This window comes from Triticum aestivum, chromosome 1D, assembly GCF_018294505.1.
Source record: "Triticum aestivum cultivar Chinese Spring chromosome 1D, IWGSC CS RefSeq v2.1, whole genome shotgun sequence".
NCBI lineage: Eukaryota > Viridiplantae > Streptophyta > Magnoliopsida > Poales > Poaceae > Triticum > Triticum aestivum.
The window spans coordinates 426,020,775-426,029,738 of NC_057796.1; the positions used below are offsets into that span (position 1 = coordinate 426,020,775).

The 8,964-nt window shown below is 45.4% G+C and overlaps 2 protein-coding genes and 1 long non-coding RNA gene across 7 annotated transcripts; 2 read left to right on the forward strand and 1 right to left on the reverse strand.

The window, feature by feature from the left end:
* Positions 1-1,542: 1,542 nt before the first annotated feature.
* Positions 1,543-4,679, forward strand: LOC123182599 (uncharacterized). 5 transcript variants are annotated; one of them, XM_044595234.1, is made up of 5 exons: positions 1,543-2,626; positions 2,737-2,868; positions 2,973-3,257; positions 3,328-3,399; positions 3,474-4,679. In XM_044595234.1, the coding sequence occupies exons 1-4, from the start codon at positions 2,513-2,515 to the stop codon at positions 3,355-3,357; spliced, it is 561 nt and encodes a 186-aa protein (XP_044451169.1). In that variant the 5' UTR covers positions 1,543-2,512; the 3' UTR covers positions 3,358-3,399; positions 3,474-4,679. The 5 variants fall into 5 exon arrangements, with proteins under 5 accessions (XP_044451169.1, XP_044451168.1, XP_044451167.1 ...); XM_044595232.1 differs by having other exon boundaries at positions 1,544-2,626; positions 3,481-4,679; XM_044595233.1 differs by having other exon boundaries at positions 3,328-4,679.
* Positions 4,680-5,377: 698 nt separating this feature from the next.
* On the forward strand, positions 5,378-7,140 carry LOC123172693 (FBD-associated F-box protein At5g60610-like). Its single transcript, XM_044589632.1, has 3 exons — positions 5,378-6,278; positions 6,385-6,516; positions 6,622-7,140. The coding sequence occupies exons 1-3, from the start codon at positions 5,412-5,414 to the stop codon at positions 6,982-6,984; spliced, it is 1,362 nt and encodes a 453-aa protein (XP_044445567.1). The 5' UTR covers positions 5,378-5,411; the 3' UTR covers positions 6,985-7,140.
* A 1,121-nt stretch (positions 7,141-8,261) lies between these two features.
* Positions 8,262-8,955, reverse strand: LOC123182601 (uncharacterized). Its single transcript, XR_006492269.1, has 2 exons — positions 8,708-8,955; positions 8,262-8,591 (listed from the first exon to the last, which is right to left on the reverse strand). It is a non-coding gene; the product is annotated as an uncharacterized lncRNA (long non-coding RNA).
* Between the last annotated feature and the right edge of the window lie 9 nt (positions 8,956-8,964).

Consider the following 8,964-nt stretch of genomic DNA (forward strand, 5'->3'; position numbering starts at 1 on the left):
ACACCTTGGTCACCACATAAACTCCTTGAAACCAACACATGAACTTCAAGAAATGCCTATGGACAAATCCTTCAAATATAACTCAAGGCAACCATTAGTCCATAGAGATTGTCATCAATTACCAAAACCAAACATGGGGGCACCGCATGTTCTTTCAGCCGTGACTCACGCGAAAGCAAAACCGTGACTCTCGCGAAAGAAAAAAAACACGTTTTTTCGCGCAAATTTTTTTGATTGAAAAGCTAAGGAAGACCGGTGAAAAACCAAAACGTAAAAAAAATGGGAAAAACCGTTTAAAAAGCCGAAAACGCGTGTGAAAAAATAAAAAAAAAACAGAAGAAGCGCCTAAAGCGCGACACGTGGCGAATGGCTGAGAGCGCGCCAAGTGGTGCTGATCGTTACAAGGCTCCCGAAGAAGCGCTCGTTAGCTAGTTGCTCTCGGACGTTAGGCAGTCAAATTTGCATTATCCGATCGTAGATTTGTTTTTTAGCTATTAATGGCCCGTTTAAATGGGCAAGGAACCCATGGACTTCTAAAGGTTGGCAGAGAGCTCAGCCCAGCCGGCTGTGTGGCCCGGTTGGAATGGAGCACTACGCCAAAAGTTGCGAAATCACTAATTAAGGAGTACTAGTTGCAAAGAACACTCAATCTTTTTAGGTCACCACAAGTGGCGCACATGCAGCGCGCCACTTGTCACAACCTGAAAGTTTTCCTTTTTTCGTAGATCCATTTATTCAAAACGTTTTATCTTTTAAACCGTGCGTCCAAATCTCGAACCATTTTCACCGTTGGATTCCTCGCGTCGAGATCTTCAAAACTAGATCCCATGTTGATAGGTTTTGACGAACTTTTTTTCACGAAAAAAACCGGACGAAAAAACAGAACCGGGAGCACGAGTTTTTTCCCTTTCCAAAAGAGACACGCCCGTGCCTTTCGCGAAATCACAACCGTGCCTCTCGCGGAAGCAAAATCGTGACTCTCACGAAAGAAAAAAAAACAGAAAACATGTTTTGTTTTCCCTTTCCGAGAGGCACGGCCGTAACTCTCGCGAAAGCAAAACCGTGACTCTCGCGAAAGGAAAAAAACAAAAAACGTGTTTTTTTTCGTTTTCGAAAGGCACGGCCGTGACTCTCGCTAAAGTACAACCATGCCTCTCGCGGACAACCGTGCCTCTCGCGGAAGCAAAATCATGACTCTCGCGAAAGAAAAAAAAAACAGAAAACACGTTTTTTCCGTTTTCGAAAGGCACAGCCGTGACTCTCGCTAAAGCACAAACGTGCCTCTCATGGAAGAAAAACCGTGACTCTCGCGAAAGAAAAAGAACAAGAAAACGCGTTTTTTCGCGCAATTTTTTTTCTGTTTTTTTATCGAAAAGCTAAGAAAGATCGGGGGAAAACCGAAAAACCCACTTAAAAAGCCGAAAACGCGTGCGAAAAAATAAAAAAACGAAATCCGAAGAAAACGTCCCGAGCACGACACATGGCTAATAACTGAGAGCACGCCAAGTGGCGTTGATCGTTGCGAGGCTTTCGAAGGAGCGCTCGTTAACCATTTGCTCTCATCTCTCAAAAGAAAAAGAAAAACAAGCCGGAGAGAAGGGCACACCCTCCCCTCCCTTTGCAGGCTGCAGCCACCGCGCACAGCGGCAGCGCTGGCCGGAGATGGAGCCGACCGGCAGGAGTACCAAGAGGATGAGACCCGCGCCGCCCGACATCCACCAATCGACGCCAGGTCCAGCGGAGACGACCGATCCGGAAGCCACGGCCCCGGGGAGAACCCAACACCCGCCGCCGGGAGCTGGGAGAGATGGCGGCGAAGGGTCGCCGGACCGCATCAGCGACCTTCCCGACGCGGTCCTCGGCGAGATAATCTTCCTCCTCCCCACCAAGGAGGGCGCCCGCACCCAAGCCCTCGCGTCCCGGTGGCGCCACCTCTGGCGCGCCGCCCCCCTCAACCTCGACTGCCGTGGCATCCCCGGCAACCTCCCCGGCGCCATACTCTCCGCGCACGGGGGCCCCGTCCACCGCCTCTGCCTCCCGTCGCTCCTCCTCCAGTACAGAGCCGACGTCGCAGGCACCTGGCTCCGTTCCCCCTCCCTGGACAAGCTCCAGGAGCTCGAGTTCTACCTAGAGCTACCAATAACATACAGATTTTCGTTTCTCAAGGTTACAGCTGCTGCAACCACCACCGGCGTCCATCTTCAGGTTCTCGTCCACTCTCCGCGTTGCCACCATCAGCCAGTGCCATCTCCCGGACAATACTGTGGAGACGCTTCAGTTTCCCCTCCTCAAGAAGCTTGCGCTCGTGGAGGTCAAAATCTCTGAGGGCTCGCTGCAGAGCATCATCTCCTCCGGCTGCCCTGCCCTGGAAAGCTTGTTGCTCAGGACTAGTTTTGACATCCGCAGTCTCAGGATCAACTCCCCTATCCTTAAAAGTATAGGGGTTCATTCCAGGTTTGTAGAACTCATCGTTCAGGATGCCCCTTCACTTGAAAGGTTGCTCTGTCTGAGAATGGATATGAGAATGCGAGTGTCAGTAATCTCCGCACCTAGACTGGTGACCTTGGGTTACATTTCTCAGAATTCACAGGACTCCAAAATCATGTTTGGCTCCACTGTTATTCAGGTAGCTATGCCATGTCCTTTATGCTTCGTGCTACATTTTTTTGTGCCGAAATCTTACATGTCATCTGTACTTACTTATCTCTTAATATTGTTGTTCCATGCACGATGAAGAGATTGCACGTTGTTAGCCTGACAACGGTGGTGCGTACTGTCAAGATCTTGGCCGTCCATATGAATTTTAATCTGGATATGGTTATTGACTTGATGAAATGCTTTGTATGCTTGGAGAAGTTGTATATGAAGGTGATGGTTTGCATTGATTCTCTAATGTGTTAGTGTTTTCTGTCTAGATGCTCTTTTGATCTACTTGGAGTTCTGAAGTTTGTTGATTTCTCCTGTCTATTCAGATTCAGACAGATTCACCAGCAGGAGCAAATTTCTGGCGTCATAAACACCGGAATTTTCTCACATCTCAGGACATCCGTTTGAAGACCTTAGTGCTGGGACATTACCGAGGCATCCAGGCACAAGTTAACTTTGTCACATTCTTTATACTGAATGCGAAACTGCTAGAGTCCATCCGACTTGAGGTTGATTCCAGAGATTACAATGACGGATTTTTCGCAGAACAGTGTAGGATGCTTCAGATGGAGAACAGGATTTCTAGAGGTGCTCAGCTCTGTGTTACACAGGTTCTCACAATGATGTTTCGAGCACCGTTGACCTCAATGATTTGGATTTGGCTGATCCGTTCGCATGTAGATGTTGAGAGTGGGCCTGGCTCCTGGTTGAGTTATTCTTGCGTGTCTCATTTGGTGTTTTTGCCCAAGCTTGGTTAGTTTTCTCATACTTGTAGTCTTTCTAACCTTGTGTTATCCCTTAACTTTATGTTATTTAAATACTAAAAGAAAACAGGACCAAACGACGATGGCCAGAGTCAGCTATATTATGAAGATATCATCTGGGGGTGCTCATTTTGATTGTCCACTGGTACACCTCCCAAACTGTTTCATTTGCATCGAAGATTGTACAGTACCTTCTCAATGTCTGTTGCGAGCTAGCTTCGAGTTGCATTCTTATATCCAAGAAGAAGGCTCTGAAAGTATCTATCAGAGTTTGCATAAAGGAATATTTCTGTTGTTCTTTCCACTGTCCGACTAGGGTGTTTTGAACCATGTTGTTTGATTAACAAGGTAAATTTTATAAAGGCATGTACAATGTTGAAAACCTGGGTTTGGTAATTGTGGAGTTGGTTATTCGTACCTATCTTATTTCTCATGTTTGTACTGTTGCTAAGCTTGCACTATCCCAAAAAAGCATGATGTTAAAACCGGCTACTTGTGAAGCCATCAGCCATGCCAGGTGGCAGCAGCTATATTCACAGGCTACTTGCGACAATGACGAATTTTTCGCAGACCAACATAGGATGCTTCAGATGTAGAAGAGGGTTTCTAGAGGTGCTCAGCTTTGTTTCACAACATATTGTCACAATGATGTTTCAAGTGTGGTTGATCTCAGTGAATTGGATTTTTGCAATCCCTTGACATGTAAATGACGAAACTCGGTCTGGCCCCTGGCGGAGTTATTCTTGCATATCACACTCTGTTTTGGTCCAAACTTAGCTAGTCTTTCTAACCTTGTGTTGTCCCTGAACTTTGTGTTATTTAAACACTACTAGAAATCAGGACCAAACAACAATGGCTGGAGTCAGCTATATTTTCCGAGTGTGCTCATTTTGATTTCCCAGTTGAGCATCGTTCAAATTACTTCAGAAGCTAAACTCCATGGTTTGATTCTATCAAATCTCGCACTATGTACTTCTCATTTCCAGTTCTGACTGCAGAAAGTTTACACAAGGAAAAATAGTCTGAATAGAGACATGCTACTGAGATTGTATTATGAAACTAATCACCTGAGCGGCACAGGGGAAATATTGTCTACTACCTGAATGCTTGAAATTGGTTTGTTTGGGAGAAGACAAACTCCTGGGGTTTCGGCCGTGGAATCTGTTGGAAATGTTCAGGCATATAACTACTGAAGCTAATGTTCTGTTTTAAAGTTGCTCTCCGTGCCTTTTTCCTCCTCCTTCTTCTTCTTCTTCTTCTTCTTCTTCTTTACAATCGAACACTTGTATTCCATTAGGACACGGCTGAATTGCCGGTCGTAGCACGGGTTACACATCAGTCGGGCAGTCGGGTTGAAGCTAATATATAGCATGATCACCATCGACTAAACCTGCACCCAACTCAGCCGAAAACATGCGCTGCTGGCTTGTTACAGTCTCCGAATACGTTGACAACACCCGGCTCAGTAAAAGGAGTACGTAGCTTGAACTTGAGATCGCAGGATAGAACACCCAGTGGCTCGCAATAGGTGACTCGTCCAAGTCCCAATCGATCGGCAGTTTCAACTGCTTTTTTGCAAGGCTTCCGTTTCTGCATGCAGAGCCCACCAGTCATGTGGCTCAGTGGCTGTCATGAAGGAAGCACCAACATTGATCTTCACGGCGTTTTCCGGTGTGCATTCCCGGCGGAGCAGGCACTCTTTTCGGATTCAGCAACCCCTTCCGCCCATCGCAACGTCTCCGGAAGGTAAAATGAGAAACTCATCTACGGAGAGAGACGTCGTTCCAAACGGGGCCTAAACGCGTTGCGATACATGGGCCGTTAAAACTGGCAAGGAACAACGGGTGGCCTGTTAACATGTCGGCAAAAAACTCAGCCCGGCCCGTCGTGTAGTCTCGTAGTAGCAGATGAAGTCCCGACACCGCAGTACAAAAATTAAATAGTCGAAGCCCGAGACTACGCAGCGAAGGGCACGTCCCTCCCTCTGCGGCGGCGCTGACCATGAACATGGAGCCGGCCACCGGAAAAAGGCCTAGAACCACCGTCCGGAGCCGTGGAAGACGAACAAGTATTGCTGACCGCATCAGCGATCTCCCTGATGTCATCCTCGGTGAGATCATCTCCCTTCTTTCCATCAAGGACGCCGCTCGCACCCAAGCCCTCGCGTCTCGGTGGCGCCATCTATGGCGCACCGCCTCTCTTAACCTCGACTTCCGCGGCCTCCCTGCCAATCATAATGGTGTCCTCCTCGACATCATCCTCGCCGCCCACGAGGGACTAGTTCACCGTCTCTGCCTCCCGGCGCGCTACCTCTCAGATCAAGCTGCTGCCATGGAAGCCTGGATCCAATCCCCTGCCCTGGATAAGCTCCAGGAGCTCGACTTCTACCTATTAGGGCTGCCAAATACATGTGTAGATCTGCAATCGCCACCGGCGTCCATCTTCCGATTCTCGTCCACTCTCCGCGTGGCCACCATCAGCATGTGCTCTCTCCTCGACTATCCGGTTGAAACACTCCGCTTTCCTCAGCTCAGGAAGTTTGCACTAGTGGCAGTCAACATCTCGGAGGACTCTTTGTGCCACGTTATCAACACATGCTGCCCTGCACTAGAGTGCTTGCTGTTGAGAACCAATTTTAACGTTCATGGTGTCAGGATCAACTCCCCTACCCTTAAAAGTGTAGGCATTCATGCGAGCGTTGCAGAACTCACCATTGAGAATGCCCCTTCACTTGAAAGGTTGCTCTGCTTGAAAATGCATATGAAAATGAGAGTGTCAGTAGTCTCCGCGCCCAGACTGGAGACCTTGGGTTACATTTCCCACCATGAATGGGGCTCCAAAATCATGTATGGCTCCACAGTTATCGAGGTAGCTATGCCCATTGTACTTCTTGCTAGATTTCGGTGTCCACAAAGGTTATGTATGTTGTCTATACTGATTTATGTCTTATTATTGTGTTCCATGCTTCATAAAGGGTTTGCGCGTTGATAGCCTGACAACTATGGTGCGTACTGTCAAGATCTTAGCTATCCATATGAATTCAAATCTGGACATGGTTATTGACTTGATGAGATGTTTTCCGTGCTTGAAGAAGTTGTATATAAAGGTGATGGTTTACATTGGTAGTCTATTAGTGTGTTAGTTTTTGCTTTTCAGTCGTTTTTTGATCTACTTGGAGCTCTAAAGCGGTTTATTCTTCGTGTCTATTCAGATTCACAAAAAAGCACCTACGGGGACAAATTGCTGGCGTCGCAAACACCGAAATTTTCTCACATCTCATGACATTTGTTTGCAGACCATAGTGTTGGGATATTATAAAGGCTTCCAGGCACAAGTTGACTTTGTTACATTCTTTGTACTGAATGCGAGATCACTAGAGTCCATTCAACTTGTGGTTGATTCCAGGAATTACAGCCGCGAATTTGTCTCAGGACAACGTGAGAAGCTTCAGATAGAGAAGAGAGCTTCTAGAGGTGCCCGGCTTAGTTTTACGACGGATAGTTGCCATGATGTTTCGAGTATCGTCGATCTCAGTGATTTGGATTTGGCCGATCCCTTTGCTTGTAGATGTTGAAAGTGGGTCTGGCCCCTGGTGGAGCTATTCTCTCATATCTCATTCAGTGTTTTTGGCCAAACTTGTCTAGTTTTATCAGATATGTACACTTTCCAACCTTGCGTTATCTCTAAACTTTATGTTAATTGTAAACACAAACAATTCAGGACCAAACAACAAACTTGTGGTGCAGATTGTACAGTGTCTTCTGAATGTCTATATTGGGAAGCACTGAGCTTTTACTGAAATTTCAAAGATTGTATCCATCTGGGTTCTGCTGCTGGAGCTGGGACTGTTGAGGTGATTAATTATTAATAGCTCACAACTTCATATTTGACCCACTAGGGCGTTTTGAACCATGTGTTTGATCTACAAGGTAAATTTTATAAAGGCACGTACAATGTTGAAGGTATCAAGCATGTCAGATGTTTGGGTCTGACCGTGGATGTCGAATAACTGGGTTTGGTAATTGTGGAGTTGATCATTCTTGATTATTTCATTTGCGTTTTTCCAAATTAACACTACCAGTCCACGTGTGTACCGTTGCTAGGCTTGTATACTATCACAGAACAATAGTGTGATGTTAAAACAGGCAATTTGTGGAGCCATTAGCCATATGCCTGGTAGCAGCTATGATCAGATTGCGTTGCTCATTATTATGTTCTGTGGAGCATCATTCAGTTTTAGGTACTAAGCTCCTTGATTGCACAAAGTTTGTGCAAGGAAGAAACCAGTTTTTCCTTTATCTGAATAGAGACATGCTACTGAGGTCTGATATTGTATTCTGAAACTGATCACGGTGCCTGAGCGGCACAGTGAAAAAAATTTGTTTAAAGATACATTAGTTTGTTTGGGAGAACACGGCTATAAAACTACAAGAAGATGTATTATCATACATCCACACTGCCTGACATTTGATCTGTAGACTAAAATCCGAAGAGGCCATATACTTCTTGACGGTATCCTACTGTCATCAGTTTCTGCTGCCCCATGCACCTTCTGGCTTTCTGCTGCTGAATATGCAGGAAAAGTTCAATAGTTCATCTATACTAGTGGCTGGGGCGCCACCGGGGTGGCGCCTCTTGAGGTGGGATTGTGCATACTAATCAAGCTACCATATTTATTAACGTGACTGTATGACAATAGGCTTAGTTTAGCGAGAAGACAGGCATCCCAGATGATATACAACAACAATTGAAGTGCATGCAAGCTTTCAATTGGCAAACATAATAAATCTAATTTTAGCGTCGGAAACCTGGAAAGATGGCATGAGTATATTGACATGTAGCAAAACTAAATTCACAAGGGATATTCATCTGACATCTTAATACCAGTGCTACAAAACCATATGCCCATTTTGATAGCATAAATAAATGTTCACAAACATGTGACATGCAACAGCAAACCATTGAACTCGGAGAAAGAGATGCAAGTCAACACAACAAATGAACATGAGCCATGTTGTTGATGAACATAATAGGAACCTTCAATGTTTCAGAAAAGAAAGGAGTGCATGATCGGAAACACAATACTTCTTGATCCATCATAAGTTGATCTTCCTCAAGTGTCTTGTTGAGATTGGTCAACTTCTAGTTATTCATATTTTGGTAATGATCCCATATGTCAATCTGAACCATTAAAATCAGGAATCAAAGACTAAATGGTACAAGCAGACCAATGCAGTAGCTCTACTGAAGATAGAGAGCACAAATATGTGAGATACGTAGGTGGTGGTGAGTATTACCTTGGACTGCTCAACAGACCAAAGTGAGCAAACCAATCCGTAAAGCTCATTAACTTTGGCTTGGAAGCATTAGAATGCATTATGACATTTTTGTTACCTCCTATGACGAATGATTCTAGAAAAAAAACTCGACCATGGCATAAAATCTTCCAGCTTTATTTGTCCAAATAAATGAGGAAAACGTTCATGAGTCTTGCATATAAAGAGGAAGAAATTATTAGACTGATTAACCAAGAAAAGTAGGTCCACTTATTGGG

Coding starts and splice junctions, on each gene's coding strand:
- LOC123172693 (XM_044589632.1), top strand. CDS start 5,412: ATGAACATGGAGCCGGCCACCGGAAAAAGGCCTAGAACCACCGTCCGG. Junction 6,279..6,384: donor ATGGCTCCACAGTTATCGAG/GTAGCTATGCCC, acceptor TGCTTCATAAAG/GGTTTGCGCGTTGATAGCCT. Junction 6,517..6,621: donor TGAAGAAGTTGTATATAAAG/GTGATGGTTTAC, acceptor GTGTCTATTCAG/ATTCACAAAAAAGCACCTAC.
- LOC123182599 (XM_044595230.1), top strand. CDS start 2,513: ATGGATATGAGAATGCGAGTGTCAGTAATCTCCGCACCTAGACTGGTG. Junction 2,627..2,736: donor TTGGCTCCACTGTTATTCAG/GTAGCTATGCCA, acceptor TGCACGATGAAG/AGATTGCACGTTGTTAGCCT. Junction 2,869..2,972: donor TGGAGAAGTTGTATATGAAG/GTGATGGTTTGC, acceptor CTGTCTATTCAG/ATTCAGACAGATTCACCAGC.